A 22,223-nucleotide genomic window follows, 5' to 3' on the forward strand; every position below is an offset into this window, starting at 1 on the left:
AGACCTCTGGTAAGTGTACCTTTTAAAATACTTTACATGGTTTAAAAGCAAGCATGTTTAATGATTAATTTGCCCTGGCATTCGCGGCTCTCCTGGATTTACTCCCAAAGCCTTTGCAAAAGGTTTCTGGGGAGGGCAGCCTTATTCCACCCACCATGGTAGGACACTTTACCACTCCAGGCCAGTAGAACGTATTCGGGAATCATTGTAGAACAAAGCATTGCAGTGTATGTTTGCTGGTGTTCAAACAACATCCGTTCTTTATCTCTCTGTGTTATCCTCAGGAGAGTGATATCATTCATGGTCACCTGGTTGAAATAGGGTGCTTTTCTTACGGGGACATTCAGAGGTGCCTGTTCCTGCTGGGCTATTTGCCTGTGGCTGAACAGAAACGTTCCCCGCTGTTAGCCACAGGGAGGGTGGAGGGGCTAGCCACGCGCTGAGGGGAGGCAAAATGCGACCTTGGAATGAAAGCACATGTGCTATGTATGTAATGTTTACAGCAAGGTTTACTGTGAAAGAGTGTACCCATTGTTCTATAAAATGTGTCTTTTAAAATACCACTGTCCCTTTTTTTCCCACCAGCTGCATGTGTTTCAAGGATCACAGGATCTTCTCCTTCCCAGAGGCTAGCAAAGATTAGAAGGCGAAAAAAACGCACTCGCGATGAAATGTTCTCTGAGCTCATGCTGTCCTCCCACACTGACAGAGCACAGACGAATGCGTGGAGGCAGACAATGTCAGAGCGCAGGAAAGCACAAAATGACCGGGAGGAGAGGTGGCGGGCTGAAGAGAGTCAGTGGCGGGCTGAAGAGAGGGCTGAAGCTGAAAGGTGGCAGCAGTGTGATGAGAGGAGGCAGGATTCAATGCTGAGGCTGCTGGAGGATCAAACTAATATGCTCCAGCATATGGTTGAGCTGCAGGAAAGGCAGCAGGAGCACAGACCACCGCTACAGCCCCTGTGTAACCAACTGCCCTCCTCCCCAAGTTCCATAGCCTCCGCAACCAGACGCCCAAGAACGCGGTGTGGGGGCCTCCAGCCACCCAGCTGCTCCACCCCAGAGGATTGCCCAAGCAACAGAAGGCTGGAATTCAATATGTTTTAAAGTTCTAAACTTTTAAAGTGCTGTGTGGCCTTGTCCTTCCCTCCTCCACCGCCCCTCCTGGGCTACCTTGGTACTTATCCCCCTATTTGTGTGATGAATTAATAAAGAATGCATGAATGTGAAGCAACAATTACTTTATTGCCTCTGCAAGTGGTGATCGAAGGGAGGAGGGGAGGGTGGTTAGCTCACAGGGAAGTAGAGTGAACCAAGTGTGTGTGGGGGGGGTTTCATCAAGGAGAAACAAACAGAACTTTCACGCTGTAGCCTGGCCAGTCATGAAACTGGTTTTCAAAGCTTCTCTGATGCGCACCGTGCCCTCCTGTGCTCTTCTAACCACCCTGGTGTCTGGCTGCGTGTAACCAGCGACCAGGCAATTTACCTCAACCTCCCATCCCGCCATAAACGTCTGCCCCTTGCTCTCACAGATGTTGTGGAGTGCACACCAAGCAGTAATAACAGTGGGAATATTGGTTTCACTGAGGTCTAACCGAGTCAGTAAACTGTGCCAGCGCACTTTTAAACATCCAAATGCACATTCTACCACCATTCTGCACTTGCTCAGCCTGTGATCGAACAGCTCCTGACTACTGTCCAGGCTGCCTGTGTATGGCTTCATGAGCCATGGCATTAAGGGGGTAGGCTGGGTCCCCAAGGCTAACTATAGGCATTTCAACATCCCCAATGGTTATTTTCTGGTCTGGGAATAAAGTCCCTTCCTGCAGCTGTTGAAACAGACCAGAGTTCCTGAAGATGCGAGCGTCATGTACCTTTCCCGGCCATCCCACGTTGATGTTGGTGAAATGTCCCTTGTGATCCACCAGTGCTTGCAGCACTATTGAAAAGTACCCCTTGCGGTTTATGTACTCGCCAGCTTGGTGCTCCGGTGCCAAGATAGGGATATGGGTTCCGTCTATGGCCCCACCACAGTTAGGGAATCCCATTGCAGCAAAGCCATCCACTATGACCTGCACATTTCCCAGGGTCACTATCCTTGATATCAGCAGATCTTTGATTGCTTTGGCTACTTGCATCACAGCAGCCCCCACAGTAGATTTGCCCACTCCAAATTGATTCCCGACTGACCGATAGCTGTCTGGCGTTGCAAGCTTCCACAGGGCTATTGCCACTCACTTCTCAACTGTGAAGGCTGCTCTCATCTCGGTATTCTTGCGCCTCAGGGCAGGGGAAAGCAAGTCACAAAGTTCCATGAAAGTGCCCTTATGCATGCGAAAGTTCGCAGCCACTGGGAATCGTCCCAAATCTGCAACACTATGCGGTCCCACCAGTCTGTGCTTGTTTCCCGGGACCAGAATCGGTGTTCCACCGCATGAGCCTACCCCATTAGCACCATGATGCTCACATTGCTAGGGCCTGTGCTTTGAGAGAAGTCTGTGTCCATGTCCTCATCACTCTCGTCACCGCGCTGACGTTGCCTACTCGCCCGGTATCGCTTTGCCAGGTTCTGGTGCTGCATATACTGCTGGATAATGCGTGTGGTGTTTAATGTGCTCCTAATTGCCAAAGTGATCTGAGTGGGCTCCATGCTTGCCATGGTATGGCGTCTGCACAGAAAAAAGGCGTGGAACGATTGTCTGCCGTTGCCTTGACGGAGGAAGGGGCGACTGACGACATGGCTTACAGGGTTGGCTTACAGGGAATTAAAATCAACAAAGGGGGTGGCTTTGAGAGAAACTGAATGGCCCCCTCAAGGACAGAACTCAAAACCTCAAGGATAGAACTCAAAACTGGGTTTAGCAGGCCGTTGATTTCACAGAGGGAGGAGAAAATGAATACAAACCAAATCTGGTCTATTTCTTGTTTTGAGCCACTTCATCTATCTTTATACATCTTGCTGGCAGCAGACTGTGCAGTAAGACTGCTAGCCATCGTCATCTCCTAGGTGCTCGGCGGAGGACGGTGCAGTATGAATACTGGCCATCGTCCTCTGCTAGCTGCAGATTAAAAGACAGTGCACTGCCGGTAGGACTCCATCACCATGAGACGAAACAAGGGAAATGACCTGGCTGAGTCACTCCCATGTTTGCCCAGGCGCCCGGTTAAAAGAGCACCCAGGACTACGTCAACGACGGCTACCAGTCATACTGCACTGTCTCCTGCCAAAAGGCAATAAACTGCTGCTGTGTAGCAATGCAGTACCACGTCTGCCAGCACCCAGGAGACATATGGTGACGGTTAGCTGAGCGGGCTCCATGCTTGCCGTGGTATGGCGTCTGCACAGGTAACTCAAGAAAAAAGGGGCAAAACGATTGTCTGCCCTTGCTTTCACGGAGGGAGGGAAGGAACGGGAGCCTGACGATATGTACCCAGAACCACCCGTGACAATGTTTTAGCCCCATCAGGCACTGGGATTTCTACCCAGAATTCAAATGGGCGGCGGGAACTGTGGGATAGCCACCCACAGTGCAACGCTCCGGAAGTCAACAGTTGCCTAGGTACTGTGGACACACTCCGCCGACTACATGCCCTTAGAGCATTTTTGTGGGGACACACACAATCGACTGTATAAAAATGCTTTCTACAAAACCGACTTCTATAAATTCGACCTAATTTCGTAGTGTAGACATACCCTCAGGAGCCACAATGGTGTGATCTGAGAATGCTGTGAGCAGCTGCTCTCCCTTCCCTGCTACATCTGCTCAGCGGGTCAGCTTCTGGGAGGGAGGAGAGGGAAGTTTTGTTTGCTCTATTGCCTGTCTCTCTGGTGGGCTGCAGGAGCCCCAGGAAGAGCAGGATAAGATCTTGACTGGTTCTGCCTGAGCCGAGGGAAAAAGTTAAAGCATAGATTGTGACTCCTTGACCTTTTTGAAATAGTATGATCAGCCCTCAGCTGGAAAAGTTTGAACACCACTGAATTACAGTATGCTTTGTTTATCTCCTGATGCCAGTTGACAGGTTTGAAATTTGTTGGCCAGGCAACAAAAATGACTTCTAATTCCATGGCTTTTTATGGCAAACTGCTCCACTTCATCTTAAAAATGTTACCCAATCTGTTTAGATTAAATATTGCACTGAGAACACTAGCAGTATTTTATGAGCCTTGCTAGTACTCAGTGAGCATTTCGGAGTTTTTACCTCCTTCTTTGTGTATGCTGGACATAGAGAAACCTTTCCTTCTTTAGACTTTGAGAAGCTAAATTTTTGGCCATCTAATTCAATAACCATGTTTGACACCAGGAAAAACTAACTGATTATCTTAAGCTTAATAAATGTACTGACTTCAATTCCGATATGACAATTTACACCAGCTGAGAGTCTGCCCCACTATTTATAAGGATAAAGCAACAAAGTTTATGTAAGACAGTTCACTTTTTCAGAGTATCAACACTGAGAACTAAACTGGATCAAATGTTCATTCCACAGAAACAGGAATATGTAGCATCCAACTATACATGTGGGGGTAAAGAATGTAAAAACAGCCCCAAAGTGAGACCAGTTCTCTGGCTCTACTGTAAACAATGTGCAAAATCTTTCTTTCACCAGACGTGAATGTGTAACATGGACCTTTTATATCATGGGTTAACTATTTCATGGCTACTATTTCTTCCTTTCTGATTCTGAAATTTGTGTATGACTTTCATAGATTATAAAAAGAAGCTAAGAGCAATGGCAACTACTTTTATATATCCTTCATTTATTTTTATTCTATTTTTTTTTTGCCGGAAGTTAGTTGTTTTGTATGGAGAGAATAAAATAATCCCCAAAAGTGTTTTGATATCTTTAGATTAGTGGTGAAATGTAAATACCATATTGTCCCATCCATTTTTAAGCAAAAGTCCCCACAGAAGTCATCCTGTCATCCTGACCACTTGCTGATATGTTTTTATGCTTTTCTTTCATCCTTACCAGTGTATTCCAGATTGTAAACTTTTAAGGCAGGGACCCTCTTTCTAGTATTAGTACAGTACCTAACATAATGGGGCCTTTTGGAATTATCAAATATAAACAATAATTATTTTATTAGCATAATAAGGATACAGAAGGTGCCAAAATGTAAATAAAGTATGTTTAGATATCTGCCCAGGACAGAGTTTCACAATAACCAGTTGCAAGCTGTTACATATTATGAGGGTGTTTTATTTGTTTCTTTCATATCTCCCAAAATTATGCTTACTTTCCCTGCCTTGCTTCTGAAAGGGAGCTCTTTATTTTTCTGGCATCAGAAGTTGTAGTAGTATATTTCTTTTCTGTTCAGTTTTAGAATTGTATGTTAAGATGGTCTAATACTTAGTTCTGTCTTGAGTTCAGGGAACTAGACTAGAAGACCTCTCCAGGTCCCTTCCAGTCCTACACTTCTATGGTTCTCCGTCTACTGGTGAATAACAATATCTTCTGTGTAAAAGACAACTTATATAAAGAATATCATTTCTGATCAAAGTTATCTTAGCTTCTTACTCCAGTTAGTGACTGAATGTCTTTAAGCTGGTAAGTTTTGATCACAGTTCTTAAAGCAAAGCACACATTTCTTATGCAGAGGTACATAAATGTTTTGAAGTTTTAAAAACAAAGCCATTTTTGAGTTATCCAAACACAAGTGACTGAAAAATTATTTAAGTGAAAAATTCTTGTTAAAAGCTCTTTCTATAATTAATAAATGACTTACGAATGTTTACGCAACCTATAGAGAAAATAATTTGGAATGAGGTCAAGTGTAAAATAGGGTATAAGTTTTGGGGTGAACTTTAGGTTGCTAAAAATAGGAGTGTAGAATGGAGCTATCCCCTTAATTATAGTGTTAATATTATGAAGCTATGACAAAGATACACAATTATACAGCTGCTAATAGTTTATAATTGTGCCAGAATGTGAAACCACTAGTTCACCCCCTGCGGTTCCAGTCACCTCTCTCTTATTAGCATTATCTCTACCCTTTCATCTGTGTATCATGTCTTGCCATCTACATTCCACTGATTGTCCAATTAGTTCAAACAGCTGGTCCCCAGTGTCCATAGGACACTGAAGTCAGGAGAGCTCTGCACCACTGAGCTAAATGCAGGTTTGGTGCCATGACTAGAATCTTCCAATGCCTGTCTGGAGAACTTGGGCATGATTTTTGCTTCCCTGGTACCTCAGAAGGAAAAGAAAATATCTGGGGAAGAGGATGGATGCCACTATGGGTCAGCTCTGGAACTCTAGAGACATTAGTGGTGCTGTAAACTCTGGCTTCAGTAGCAAAGAAACAAAGTTGAGTAATATATTTCTCTTTTAACAGAGGAGTATGGGCCCAAACCTCAAGCTTGAGAGGTTGTTCCTCCCCCAAGCAAATAACTCCTGTGTCTGTATCCTACCAACTCTAGCAGCAGTGAGTTCATACCCTGCAATATTGTTTATTTGTACTACTGGACCAGGACCCCATTGTGCTGGGCACTGTAGAAACAGAACAAAATGATGGTGCCTGTTCCAAAGAGCTTTCAATGTCAGTGTAAGAGAAGGGACAACAGCTGGACAGACAAACTGATGAGGGAGTAGGTACAGCTCAAGTTTAAGCAGGTCATCACTTGGAGAAGTGGGGTAGTCTGGTGTTAGATGCCCATTATAATATCTGTGTCAGCACCAAAATATTCTAAGCAGGGACATTTCACATGACAAATAGGTACCTTGACTCCAGCGAGATAAACTAGATGAGTGGAAATCTGGTAACTGTTCCCCTTCAGAAACAGGTCTGGCCCACCGAAAGAGGTCTAGTTAGCCTATATGAAAATGGAAGAGGGGTTGGTGGGAGGTAAGGGAGGGTCTGGAAAAGAGCAGACCCAGGCACTGGCCATCTGGTATAGTGAGTGGTGTGGCAGCTAGGTCCCTACCAGAGCTGACACCTGGCCAGGGGAGTAGCAGAGCAGGTGCGGGTGGGAGGGTGCTGCAGGTTTGTTGGATGCGGTTTGTAGGGGGGAGACAGACAATGATATCCGGAGCGGCCTTGCCAAGTCCCTCGGGAGGCTTCACCGGTTAAAGGCAGAGCACCGTCAGCAGATCTGCAGGGTGGCCACCTATTCAGCGGGGTAACAGCGGGTTTGCACGGACAATAAGCCTCCAGTAGTGTCCCGCGCAGGGAGCCGACACCGCGGGCAGCACCGGGAGCCACCTCGCCGCCTGTCCGCTTCCCGCGCGAGGGCTGCTCCCGGGTGCCGGCTGGTGGTGCCCTGCAGGGGGCCGCGTGCCCGAGCGAGGCGGGGGAGCGTGAGGGCGGCGGCGGCTCCTCGCCTCGAGGCCTTCGATGGAGCCGGCCGGCAGCGCGGGCGTCCCGGGCTCCTCTGCAGGTGGGTGTCTGCCGGAGGGCGGTACCCGATTGCCGCCCTGAGGGGCGCAGCCCCAGCAGCCGGGCCCCGAGAGGAGCCGGGGCTGATGCCGGGAGGGCCGCGGGCGCCGCTTAGGCCTTGCAGACCAGCCGCCTGGCCTACCGCAGCCGCCGGCCCCGTGCGCTCCCGCCGTGGGCCGCCCGCGGCGCCGCTTCTGGGCTGCCTGGCCCCGGGGGAACCCGAGCACTGCCCAGTGCGGGCTCCCGCCGGCTCTGTCAGGGTCGGCGAGCTGCGCGCATGGCCAGGGTGGGTCCGCCCCTGTGGTGCTGGCAGTCCTGGACTCATGGGGCTGCCCCTTTTCAGAGGGGTTACAACAGAGTTCTCAGCTGTGGTCAGTATCCGTGAAGAACCCATGACATATTTTCATAAGATTAGGGTCTGTATCCTGTGTGTAAATCCCAGGCCTTCTGCTTGTAGAAATTCTCCTTGCCCTTTCAGTTGATAGAGCCCTGCAAATCTGCAGATAGCTGCTTTTTATCCAGGGACCATTTTTGATGGTCGGGTGCAGGTACAAATTTTCTATCCACACAGGGCTGTATCAATTGGGTACAGCATGCATCGCCATGTGTACTGATCTCTTGCTATGGGCTGCTGTTAACTGCCTCTTTTGATCCCAGTAATTGCTCTATTTAGGGTCTAGGTGAAGAAGTTCCTTAAATACCATACAAGTATGTTCAGAGGGCTAATTAATCTCTGTAAATTATTTTCTTGAATGAAATAGCTTATGGCAGTGCAAAGGATTGTAGATAGTAGAGATTCAGACATTTTAGTTCCGGTGTATTCTTGGCTTATTTGCATACTGTAGGTAAATCTGCAGTCAAGGTCTCATTCTCCATCCCCTTGCACCAGTGTTAAACCTGAGCAATTTGCATCTGATCTCAAGACATCACTATTCTATCTGCCACAACATACACATTTCCAAAAATATCTCCAGCACACTCTTCAGTTATCCCTGTTTTGCCATTGCCACATGACATTTTCAGGGCTGATTCTAGCCACTGTACATTAGTCACTGTAACAGATTCCCAGCACCCTTTTTCTCTCTCTTCTACAGTTACTCCCTCATCTCCAAGCCTTCCTGTTTTACAGTTCTGTAGAGTTACACTGATATATAAAATGGGTGTAACAGAGTAGAGAATTATGGCCTTAAATTCTGACAAACTGTTTCTAGTAAGAGGAGACTCATTAACAGATATTAATCTGGTAGATTTGTAATTGGTGCGACATAAGATTCTTGTTAAAATTTAAACTTTTATAAATTAATTATACAATTATATAACACTTGTCAGTGTTCACTTGCATAATTATCTTTACAGCTGCTAATCTAATAATGCATGAATAATGGCAGTGTCCACCAGCTTATTTAAAATGGGAATTAATCCAGCAAAGTTCTGTTCCTTGTAACTTCATTAAAACAAAAAAGTTTCTGAACTGAAAATTGGCATGTGTGTTCTATACATAGGAGTTAATATCTTCATTCTCCTGTGTAAAAATGTAAGCCAACAACTTTGTCATAAATTAGATAAGTACAAAAAAAAACCTGGGGTGGAATTTTTAGTCTTAAACTGGAGCAGTTTTTCTAGAAATGAGACAGTCTTTGAAAGTAATAGGAGTAACAGAGACTAAATGCACTAAATAAAAAATTCTATTTTAATATAGTCAAACACTCTGTCACACATCACAAATCCGATAACATTTATGTTAAAGATAAGTCAGTATATTGACACTGAGTGGGTTTGAATCTTTCTCTATTTATTATAGGCAGGTCTGGCAAGAAACTAATTGTTTCTTAAGATTAAGGTGAAGATCAAGCAAGGCACATGGAAAATTATATCGTGGGAGGGAGAATGGAAAGTGAAGAGACACTTTTTAAAATATTCAGACAGGCATTGCTTGTATTTCGGGAAATAAATCTGGGCAACAGTTTGACACATTTGCTGGTAAGACAGAAGGACAAACTAATATTTGGCATATTTACTGTTTTTATTTATTTCTATTACTGTTGTGTCCACAATATGCTAGGCCTCTCCAGAGATATAGTGAGGCACATCACTCCCCAAAGAGCTCACAACTGAAGAAAACAAGTGAAGGGGTGGATGGGGAAGAGAAGAGACAACATACTATCAATCCTTTTAGTATAAAAAAGGAAGAGACAGTTATCCCCAATTGCCGCTCCAGCTGATTTCTTGTAGGTGTTATGGAGGAAGTGATCGTAGTAGGGAGGGGTTGAAGGAGAAGAGGTTAGGGGCCTGTCTTGCAGACCAGCTCAGGAAGAGCATTCAGTGTGGAACTGTGGCTTAGAAAAAGAGGCTGAAGGACCAATTGATGGCATAATTGATGGGGCAGAAGGGTGGGGACAATGAGAAAAGACACAAAATCAGGTAAGAAAGGAAACACAGATTGTCCAAGTTTCTCATCTTCACCTTCAAACCTTTAACATGATTTGTTGGAAGATGGGGAATCAATGGAGAGATTCAAATAGGGAGGTGACATAGTGAAAATGATAGGTAAGGAAGAGGTTAATGGGGTTTTGGTCAGTGTATTGATTTGGTATTGGAGAAGGAGAAATGCAGTGACTATCAGTTGCAGGTCTGTATCCTTATGTGAATAATCCTGAAGGCTGATCAAAGCACAGAAAGAGGTTAAGGAAGAATCGTAAAGATCTGCTGTAAGTGGAGTAGTTTCTTAAGCATGTGGAGCTTGGTATGTACCACAACATTCTCCTTCTAATATGGCACTATTCAAACAGAAATAGGGGATATTATTTCCCACAGTCCCAAGTGGCTTTTGTAAACTTAGTCTTTCTTTTTTCTTCTTTCAAATTCCACAGTGGCACTTTCTGTTCGTATTTTATTCTCTTCTCTGTTTTACCTTCTCCAGTATTGACTTTCTCCATGTTATTGTGTTTTCCTCCTTTCCCTAGATCTTGACTTTTAGTCATAGTGACTTCTGCTCACTTCTTATTTATCTATCAACAGAAACCTTCTTTGACTTTTAATTTTTGTCAGTCCAGATACATTTGCAAAGTTAATTGTAAAATGAACTAAAAAAGCATGTGTGAAGTTAATCCTAGGATCAATAAGGTCTGTTACAGTCTTATATTTTATTATGGTGGAGTTATAGTTTATCCAAAGGAATATTAGCAGCAGGCATGAAACTAGGCACATGACATAGGGCCTGTGTTATATGAACTGTCTTACAAAGCTATGATAAGAAATGTAATTTCATGTCTCCAAACAGAACCGGTTTTAGGCCATTTCAGTTTAAAAAAAATGTTATGCCTTTAGAGAGAAATTCTAAAGGGTTAGATTAGAAACCTGCATCACTAAGTCATTCTTTAGTTTCTGAATAGTGAACTTTTGGGACAAAGTCCCTGTGTAACTGTATGTGTGTGTAAAAACAACTAGGAGTACTTGTGGCACCTTAGAGACTAACAAATTCATTTGGGCATAAGCTTTCGTGGGCTAAAACCTACTTAATCAGATACATGGAGTGGAAAATACAGTAGGCAGGTATATATACACAGTACATGAAAAGATGGGAGTTGCCTTACCAAGTGGGGGGGGAGTCAGTACTAACGAGACAATTCAATTAAAGTGAAAGTGAGCTATTCTCAACAGTAGAATACCAATCACTTTTGTAGTGGTAATGAGGCCAATGTAATCAGGGTGGCCCATTTCAAACAGTTGACAAGAAGGTATGAGTAACAATAGTGGGAAATTAGTATGGGGAAATTAGTTTTTGTAGTGACCCATCCACTGTGTGTGTACAGGTGGGGCAGGGGAAATCTGTGGTAATGGTGCATGCCAGATTCAGTAGATATCGTTCTAAATGACACAGCAAAGAGAGCTTGTCATGGAAGATAAAAGGAAGAACAGTTTGTATGGAGAATATATACATAATTTTAAATTGATCAGAAATCTCCAGCTTACACTGGATTTTGATATTTGGTCTATTCTAATGGGAATCAAACTGAAAAAAAAAATCCTTTTATCTCTGTACGGCTCCAGTAGTGCACACAGTCTCCCTTGCCTCAGCACTTTTAAAAGTCTTTTCAATTATTGAGGGACTTGAACTCTTGAGTGACTACATATTCTTATATGTAAAATTTGGTATGATGTTTCTCTGGCGTATTGTGTTTAGTGACATGCCCACTAGAGATATGATAGCTAGGAAACCTGTCAGCTGAATCTGATCAAAAAGCACTGGGCCAAACCTGTCCAAACCTGTTGAAACTTCTGGAGTTAATTCAAGATGTATCATAGAGTTGTAGTAACAACATTATTTTTATGGATCTTAAAATAGGGGTTTATAAACTTTCTGATGGGGGAAAAAATCACCTTGAACTAAAATTTTCTCATATAACCTTTCAGTCCAAATGCATGTACCTTGTGCAAGGGGGGCAAACTAAGGTGACCTATGCACTTTTAATTCTGTTTTTTTGGTAACTTTTAAATGCTTGATTTTATAACCTTAACTTTCTTTTTCTTTCTGAGAGGGTTTTTGTGTGTGTGTATGTGTAATGATTCATTTATGGATTTGTATTTTTAGTTATTCAAGGTGTAGGTTAAAATGTTCAAAAGGGTGTGATTTTTGGAGCTCAAGTCTCATTTGCTAAAGGAGTAGCCACATTGCCACCTAAGTCTTATTGAAAGTCAGTGGCTTTAATCACTTTTGAATGTAGAATGTGGGTTCTTATGTTACGTAAGGTATGTCTACACAGCAAGAAAAACCCCATGGCAGTGAATCTCAAAGCCCAGGTCAACTGGGGGCTTGTCTACTCATAAAACACCGCAGTGGCGAAGTTGCAGCGCTTCAGTGTAAACTCTACCTACACCAACCGGATGACTTCTCCCCTCAGCATAGGTAATCCATCTCCTTTAGAGGTGGTAGCTAAGTTGACGGAAGCATTCTTCCATCGACCTAGCGCTGGTCTACACCAGTAGATTAGGCTGGTATAGCTGTGTCTCTTGGGTGTCGATTTTTCACACCCCCTGAGAGATGTTGCTATATCAAAGTAAAGTTCTAGTGTAGACCAGGCCTGAGTCGCACGCACACTGTGTGGCTAAAAATAGCTGTGTGGATGTTTTGGTTCAGGCTGGAGCCTGGGCTCTGAGATCTGGTGAGGAGGGAGGCTCTCAGGCACTTTTGAAAATTGTAGCTTTGGTGAAAGTAGAAAAACTGTTGTTGTTCTTGGGTAACTTAAATGGCTTATTTTTAAAACCTGAAATAACTTTAGAGTTGAAGTGTTTGACAGTATCAATCCAGCTCACCTTTTGATCAAGATTTGACCTAATATTTTAATCTTTATCGTTTGCAAAATAACTGGACACGCTCACTATATAAAAAGATGAGTATGTTGGAGCTTTCATTTTGGGCTCAAGTTAGTAAAACTTAGCAAATATATCCACAATGTATATCTGTAAGTGTTATTTAAAAAGGATATAGTGAAGTATAAATACACTTTTATACACTAGAAGCTGCTTAATTGGAACATAAGGTGGATTTGAGTCCATCCTGATTATGCAGCTGTCCCCTTATTATTATTTATTTATTTTACATAAATAAAACACTAGCATCATGCTAGGTACACCAATTAAACCAACTTTATTTAAATGTTACTTAATGTCATATAACAGACAGCCACAAAAACAGAGAACCCAATAATAATGGGGGATTTCAGCTATCCCCATATTGACTGGGTACGTGTCACCTCAGGATTGGATGCAGAGATAAAATTTGTAGATAGAATTGGTGACTGCTTGGAGCAGCTAGTCTTTGAACCCATAAGGGGAGAGGCAATTCTACAAACTGGTAAGTAACCTATCACTTAGATCAGCCTCTGTAACACATGACTTGGAGGGTAGCTAACTTAAAAAAATTGGTATTACAAAGGCTACAGAGACAACTCTGGCAGTTACGGGATAGTAAGCCTAACGTCAATACCAGGAAAATTGGTTGAAACTATACTACAGAACAGGATTATCAGACACATAGATGAACATGATGTGTTGGGGTAGAGTCAGCATGGCTTTTGTAAAAGGAAATCGTGCTTCATCAATCTGTTAGACTTCTTTGAGGGTATCAACAAGTGTGTTGACAAGGGCGATTCAGTGGATATAATGTACTTGACCTCTCAAACCCTTTGACAAGGTTCTTTACTAATGGCTCTTAAGCAAGCTAAACAGTCTTGGTATAAGAGGAAAGATGCTCTTATGGAGCAGTAAATTGTTAAAAGATAGGAAACAAAGAGTAGGAATAAATGGTCAGTACTGGGACCAGTGCTGTTCAACATATTCATAAATGATCTGGAAAAGGATGTAAACAGTGGGGTGGCAAAACTTGCAGCTGATACAAAATTACTCAAGATAGTTAAGTGCAAAGCTGACTGCCAAGTGTTACAAAGGGATCTCACTAAACTGTGTGATTGGGCAACAAAATGGCAGATGAAATTTGACAAATGTGAAGTAATGCACATTGGAAGAATAATCCCAACTTTATATACAAAATGATGGGGTCTAACTTACCTTTTAACTCCAAGATCTTTCTTTCATGGTATCATGGATAATTCTCTGAAAACATCTGTTCAGTGTGGGGTAGCAGCCAAAAAAAATAATGGATGGAGCACTCAATAATTGCCCTGTTTGATCATTCCCGCTGAAGCATCTGGCACTGGCCACTGTCAGAAGACAGGATACTTTGCTAGATGGGCCATTTGTCTGACCCAGTATGGCTGTTATTATGTTCTAACCACGTGGAAAGTTTTCCCCCTGTTTTGTAGCAGTTAAAGGAGAGTTAGGGTAGGCCAAAGGTGCAGGAGAGGACATGGCTAGAGGTTTTCCTCTTTCTTACCAATTCCTTCTCATTCCTTGCAGGCAGGGGCTGGTTTTGGGTGTGGAGGAAGCTTTCCCAGTTTTCAGGCTCTTATCACTCAAGGCCAGTATGAAACCTGGGGGCTATTAGCAAGGTCCAGGGACAGTCCTTTGTTTGCATTATTCCAGGTACTTAGTGCCTGTCTACTGAGCCCTGGGTGATAGGGGTAGGGACACTGGACTCTGTCAGGGAACCTGGAGGTATTTTCCCAAATTCCCATGCTTACCAAATATTTCCCAACCTTACCAAAGCATGCATTTTATATTAAGGACTTCATATTTTGCCAAGTTTGGTGATTTTAAAATGAAACTGCTTTAAACTATTTATGAGCAGAGAAAGGCTGACCAATTTTTTTATGTTATACTGCATAAAGAGGCTGATGTTCTCTAGAGCTAATTATTGGAAAACTTACACTTCCTTGAGCCTGACACAGATGTGAGCTTACTCTCTCAGCCTCGTTGACTTGTGACTGTCCCTAATTTAGTGGACTAGAGCAATATTTATGGTTCAGAGATTTCAGAAAACATTAAGCATGCCACCCTTATTGTCCCTGACATGTGGGAAGAAAAACAAGGAATGTGGTTTAATTAGGCCACAACTTTATTAACTGAACTCCTCTGGGAACTAGCCCACAGTAACTCATACAATGCAGGTCATGATTCCTTCCTTAATAGTGGAAGGCTGCCACTAGTCTCCTACTTCTCTGCAGCTGGTTCATAGCCTGCTGCGGTGAGTCCTCTGCCCATGCTTTGAATGAGGGTTACGGGGCTGGAAAAAGGGGGTTGTCTCTTTGCTGTACCAGACATAAGGAGCTCCAACTCCATTTCCCAGCTTCTTCAGGAGATGCCTTCCCCTAAGTCCGCTTTCAAGTCCAGTTTATCAGGGAGTTGGACCCTCTGTAGAATGAATACCTGTGCTAGAGATGCCACCAATCAGAGTAGCTGGGCTGCCTCCTTCCCCAGAGGAATTCCAAAATAGTTAACAAAAATATATCCACTTGGTTGGAAAGGTGTACCCATATTTCCTGAATAACACATGTATCAAATATATTTTTGGTGGGTAATTACCATCCTCCCTGTTCATATAACATCTGGCCTTGTCAACCTGTGGAGGCTTGATGGTTCCCCATCTTATCCTCTGCTGCTGCATTTCAGAAAGGTCCCTGATCTGCCCTAAATTTCTGTTTGCCCTAATGACTGGGGCCACTTCTGTACTAGAAAGTTGTATCCGTAGCATTTGTGCTTACAAACAGTGGTTGACATAGCTATTTTTCTAGAGTTCATTTCAACTTTGCTGGTGCATTGCATCCTCCGAGTGACAGGTTGTATCAGCAAAAGATGGGTGGCACTGTGGGTAAGCATCCCAGTACACTGCACCACTATCTGGTTTTGCTAATTTCAGGGAATTTTTTGCAGTGTATCAGTTCTCTCAGGGAATCATGGGAATTTGGAGTCAAGTTCCTGCAGTTCCCTTTGTCCCATCTGACAGTCTTTTTCTCATGCTGAAAAAGAAAATTCCCATAATATGATCTTCCTCATACTAGTTTTCAATCTGTCTGCCATCTCACTGTCAAAAGCACGGATGCTGAACCTGTCAGTGGAGTTCTGTCCATTTTAGAGACACAGTGCCTGATTCTTCTTCTTTGTGGAACTCGAGCTACCAGCACAGCAGCTGGTCATACAGCAATGAATATGAGAAAACTGAGGAAGAATGGATGATGAAGACAGTGAGTGAAAGTGACTAGGTGCAGCTGCACACAGTGGAGCTGTGCTTCTGGTCCTGTGAAACAAGTTTCAAGTGGTGAGATCAGATCACACTGAAAATCTGTGATGACCAGCAGTGGCTACAGTACTTTTGGATGCAGAAGGCCACAATCTTGGAGTTGTGTGCTGAGCTTGCCCCAGGACACCGCTATAGAGATACCAAAATGGGAACTGCTTTGACAGTGGAGAAGTGGGTGGCGATGATGCAATGGAAGATTACAACTCCAGATTGCTGTTGGCGGTAGGCAATCCATTCCATGTTGGAAAGTCTGTAGTCAGAGCAGTTGTCTAGATATGCAAGGCCATTAAAACTGTCATGCTGCACAGGATTATGACTTTGGGCAATGTGCAGGAAATACAAGATGGATACGATGCAATGGGCTTCTCTAACTGTATTGGTGGTGGCATTGCTTCTGAGTACATAAACAGAAAAGGGGTACTTTTCCACAGTGATGTGAGCTTTGGTGCATCACTGAGGATATCTCACTGACATTAACATTGGGTAGCCAGGGGAGATGCATGAAATGTGCATCTTTTGGAGTACAGGACTTTTCAAAAAGCTGATAGCAGGGACATTGGCACTGCAACCCCTTCAACGTGGGGACCCAGCCTACCCTTTTTCTTTGCATCATAAAGCCATACATGGGGACAGGAGCAAGGAAAGATTTAACCTGAGCAGGTGCAGTATGACCATGGAGTATACGTTTGGCACTGGAGATGGTTTTGCACTAGGCTGGATCTCCGTGATCCAAATGTTCCTGTTGTTCTTGATGTGTGTTGCATGTTGTATTTTATATAATATTTGCGAGGCCAAGAAGGAAATGTTACCAGAAGGTTAGAGGGAGGAATTGGAAAGACTGATGATTTTGAGAAGTCTGGCACAAGGGCAGTTATCAAAGCCTCTTGAAGCACATTACGGTACTAATAAGCGATGGTCATATAAAAACCACCCTATACCGGAAACCTACTGACTGCTATTCCTACCTACATGCCTCCAGCTTTCATCCAGACCACACCACACGATCCATTGTCTACAGCCAAGCTCTACGATACAACCGCATTTGCTCCGACCCCTCAGACAGTGACAAACACCTACAAGATCTCTATCAAGCATTCTTACAACTACAATACTCACCTGCTGAGTGAAGAAACAGATGGTCAGAGCCAGAAGAGTACCCAGAAGTTACGTACTAAAGGACAGGCCCAACAAAGAAAATAACAGAATACCACAAGCCGTCACCTTCAGCCCCCAACTAAAACCTCTCCAACGCATCATCAAGGATCTACAGCCTATCCTGAAGGACGACCCATCACTCTCACAGATCTTGGGAGACAGGCCAGTCCTTGCTTACAGACAGCCCACCAACCTGAAGCAAATACTCACTAGCAACCACACACCACACAACAGAACCACTAACCCAGGAACCTATCCTTGCAACAAAGCCCGTTGCCAACTGTGTCCGCATATCTATTCAGGGGACACCATCATAGGGCCTAATCACATCAGCCACACTATCAGAGTCTCGTTCACCTGCACATCTACCAATGGGATATGTGCCAGCAATGCCCCTCTGCCATGTACATTGGCCCAAACTGGACAGTCTCTATGTAAAAGAATAAATGGACACAAATCAGACGTCAAGAATTATAACATTCAAAAACTAGTCGGAGAACACTTCAGTCTCCCTGGTCACTTGATTACAGACCTAAAAGTGGCAATTCTTCAACAAAAAAACTTCAAAAACAGACTCCAATGAGAGACTGCTGAATTGGAATTATTTGCAAACTGGATACAATTAACTTAGGCTTGAATAAAGACTGGAAGTGGATGGGTCATTACACAAAGTAAAACTATTCCCCCATGTTTATTTCCCCCCACACACACACCCCGGCTGTTCCTCAGACGTTCTTGTCAACGACTGGAAATAGCCCACCTTGATTATCACTACAAAAGGTTCGCCACCCACCCCCCACCCCCCACTCTCCTGCTGGTAATAACTCACCTTACCTGATCACTCACCTTACAGTGTATATGGTAACACCCATTGTTTCATGTTCTCTGTGTGTATAAATCTCCCCACTGTATTTTCCACTAAATGCATCCAATGAAGTGAGCTGTAGCTCACGAAAGCTTATGCTTAAATAAATTTGTTAGTCTCTAAGGTGCCACAAGTCCTCCTTTTCTTTTCACTTAGAAAGCGTGTCATAGCCAGCCCGTGTGCTGTTTTTTGTGTTTTGTATTACTTTGTGAATAAACAGTACATGTCCAGATTATGAATGATTATAAACATTTATGAATCTGATGAGGAACTATTGATTTGGAAGGCTGCATCTCTACTGTGAGGCGTGTAGCTGCCCCATAGCACCCCATCTTAGCAGAGTGTGGTTTTGGAGGTGCTCCCTGCCTCAATTTCCCTTCAACAGGCTTTTCAGTCTCAGGGATTCATATGGCTCAGCTCTCTGGCTGGGTCCCTCTCACAGTTCAGTCCCCTTCCAGGGTAACAGAAGTCCAAACTGTCAAAAGTTCTTCTCCTCGTCACTTGTGCTCCTCTTCAGCTTGTGTTCTGCGCTCAGTTCTCAGCTCCTTCCGGGTTACCTTTGTCTTTCCTGCTCTGGGATAGAGCTCTGACTCCCCTGATTTTTCTTGGCCCTGCTTTAGGGCCTGTTCATAGTAACGCAACTTGCCAGCGGCAGTTCCTCTACCAAACTGAGTTCTCTGGCATTTTTTGAGGCCCAGGTGTTTATCATGCTATCATCTGACCCCAGGGAGTCCTTCCCTGCTTAGCCTGAGAGGCAGCAAGTTATGGCACACATGGGCTTATTGAACAGGGCTGACTAGCCCCAGGCCTCCTGGTTCTTGAAGGGCCAGGCCACCCTATTCCAAAAACAAAATAAATCCTGGTTTTCACCACACAGAATTATTGCAAAGTAATAAGCAGACTATTAAAGATTAAAAAACAAAACGCAAGGTGCATTTTGCTTTGAGATGTATCTCAGCTCACTGTAGGTGCAAGTCATAGCAGTTCTCCTTTTTTCCCCCTACTGGGGTTGAGTGGAGGAGATACTGTTGCAGGGAATGCTCGTGCCTTGAGTGGAGAGATGGATGGCTCAGGTCTCATGAAGGGGAAATTGTCCAGGCAATGTAATGGCTGCTGTGGTGTTGGCCTTCAGAGACTTTTCTCAATAATACTTCAGAGCATCTGAGTTTGCTGTCTGAGGATGATGTCTTTGTGCATTTCCTGATACACACCTTGGTCCTTCTGCCTTTCCTTCAGCATGTGCGCCCTCTATTCCCTGGCCTTGTGGGCTCAGAACTCTTGAGCCGGGCTCAGAACATGCCCTCCCTTAGCCATTTCTTTTCCTCCTTATCAAGGTCAGTCTTTCAGCTGGTGGGGTGAGAGTACCTCTCAAAGATGCCTCAGCTGAGGCCACTAATCAATCAGAGAGCCCTTATTAGATTTAAGGGACTAGCAGACCTCAAATGAGAGTCACAACTACCTACACTTTTCCCCATGTATGAACAGGGTCACATTCACTACTGCTTGCTTTCAGGGATGTTCAGAAACATACAACATGGTAAATATATGGGGTTACTTTTCAACACTCTAGCCAGGAGAGGTAGGAGGCTGGATGTAGGGTGTCCCAGGTAAATGTATAAATAGTAGTGTTTACTGAACTAAGCTTATTACAGGCAGTGATGATCCTGGTGGGTATATTGCTTATGAGGGTGCCAAAGGCCCAGAGAAGGTAGGTCCTTGAGATGGCTTGAAATCACTGGAGCCATGTGCTACTGGCCTCTTCACAGCAATGGTGCCGTTGGAGCTGGTGGTAGAATGGTGTGGAGAAACAAGGCCCCTAATCCACTCAGTGTGGTTGTAGTTGCTGGCACCTAGGGCTAAAGCAAAATCCATCAACAAGGTATAAAACTCTCTAATTTCCTAAACTGGTTTCCTCAGTTTAAAATTCATGCATTTTACACAAACAATAAAGATGAGATCATCTATAAAGATTTGCACATTTTCTTTTTATCATATCCATATCTAAACATCACCAAAGTATACTTTGAGATCATCACGTTAATGAACGGATACACCCATTATTACTAGCTGAAAAAAGAGAAACTACAGACACCAAGGCAAACCTACTTTTATCTCTGCAAATTTGGAACTAAAGGGCTTGTTAATATGAGAACAGGACACATAGCAGACAAAGGAGTGAGCAATCTGTACTTGAAACTTTAATTAGAACGAAAACAAGGGACTCAAGATGCATCAGAAGTAAATGTATTCCAAGTTCAGTCCAGGAAGCAAAATGCTCTAATAGCCTCCTCCATCAGGCAAATTTCTGCCTTCAAATATGGTTCTGCTCTGCAAAGTAACTTTGTAAAAATAGATTTTGTGGGAATCCATGCTTATTGTCTCAGTAATTTCCATATGAAATGTATTCAATTTAGAAGACAAGATGTTTTGTTGGTTTTTTTCCTATCTGCCAGCCTTGCAAATTCAGCTTTGGATCGGAAGACCAAGAGTTGCTCTTTCTTTGCGTTACCCTAGTCATAAAGATCCTTACCCTGCAAGGTGCTCTGCACAGACAGACCCCTATGTTGGTCCCCATTGACTTCTAGAGTCCTGTGGAGATCCAGGCAGAACAGTTTTCTGTATCACCGTAGAAGATTTTGCAATTGTAATTCTTGCCATCTGATACACCTGTGCAGCTCTATTGTTTCAGTGCAGTCACACAGATATAAATTAGGTCATAATTTTGAAAGCAGTGGAGTTGCACACACGGCCCTGCAATTGGAAAAAGAAAACTTCTGTTGATGAATGAATCGGGAAGGAATTCAGTTTGTTATCCCAGAACTGTGTTTAATTTTGTAGAACTGACAATAGTAAAATTTATTAAACTTTATTTTTTTTCCACCGAAGTTGTCAGATATAACCGAAAACTTTCAGGGAGCAGATTGGTAAATAAGTTATACAAAAATGACACCTCAAAGTGGAACAATGTTTTACTAAAATAATTCTAAGTATACCATGCATTTTTCAGTGAAGTATTCCACTCCTAAAAACCAGTTATTTTACCGGTCTCTTTAGCCATGGAAGAGAGGTTTCACTGTAAATGACAGTTAAATTCCAGGACAAAAACAAAAAGTGTTAGAACAAAATGAAAAAAATAACTTTTACAGACTTCTTCTCAAACGTACTGTAGTCTTTTCCCTGTCTTTAACCTTTTGGAGTTAAAACAAGCAAATTCATTATTGTTTGGAAAATATAATTCCAGCATATAATGGCTGTACAAAGTTGGTTTTCATTTTGACAGAACTGTCAAGTTTTCCAGAAATGATTGATAAACATATTTATTTGAATCCTTAATATGCAGTAAAATTGCCCTAAATAAGTAGATGATAAATTAGATAACATCATCCATTTTCCACAATGATTAAATTAACCCATTTAAATTAATTCAGTGTGCATTTGTTTGTTTTTACATTGTTAATTTACAATGTTGTTATCTAAAATGTATGGCAAAATTAGGGCTCTCCAATGCAACTTGCAAAATATATATGTACTTTTTTGGGACCTGTACATGATCTTGGCTTTGAATTACCCAATTATGACAAACATAGCTATCAAAAAGAAGGGATTTTCTCAAGAAAGGAATGTCAGTAAATATGCATACCTTTCTATGTGCACATTTTCAATTTGTATCCGACCATCAGTGGTTTCTTTTACCATAGGTCTACAAAATAATCCACACTTCTTGGGGAGTGAGAGTACAGCAGAGTGACACAACTTTCTGACTTCCTTCAGCCTGCTTTGCTAATATTGACATGAAGGATGGTTGTTGGGCAAATTTTAGCTTCAGCATGCAATGTTTTAGCTGCATAACTCCCATTAATGTTAAAAGGAAGCTGTGTAGCTAAAATGTTTCAGTATTTTGAAAGTAAAACTAAGTATTTGTTAGTGCCTGCTCGTTTTCATCTTCAGTTTTTACCTCTGTTTGGATTATTGGCTCCTAAAGTTGTTTTGGCTTTGATTATGTAGCAGTCTCTTGTATGCTATGTATTTGGCGATTTGCAAGGAAACAGATAACTCTGGGTCAGTATCTGCAGTTTGCTGCTGCCGGGCTGCTGTTTTCCTGTGGGTAGATCTAGAGCCGTGGATCTCAAC

General features: G+C 43.1%; 1 protein-coding gene across 1 annotated transcript in view; it reads left to right on the top strand.

Moving 5' to 3' along the window:
* The first annotated feature begins 7,331 nt into the window (after nucleotides 1-7,331).
* MEI4 (meiotic double-stranded break formation protein 4) overlaps nucleotides 7,332-22,223 on the top strand; it is a 118,201-nt gene continuing 103,309 nt past the window's right edge. Inside the window, exon 1 of the mRNA XM_074946856.1 lies at nucleotides 7,332-7,378. Coding sequence (XP_074802957.1) covers nucleotides 7,336-7,378 — 43 coding nt within the window. The 5' untranslated portion in view covers nucleotides 7,332-7,335. The remainder of the gene's footprint in view (nucleotides 7,379-22,223) is intronic.

This window comes from Natator depressus, chromosome 3, assembly GCF_965152275.1.
Source record: "Natator depressus isolate rNatDep1 chromosome 3, rNatDep2.hap1, whole genome shotgun sequence".
NCBI classification, from domain to species: domain Eukaryota; kingdom Metazoa; phylum Chordata; order Testudines; family Cheloniidae; genus Natator; species Natator depressus.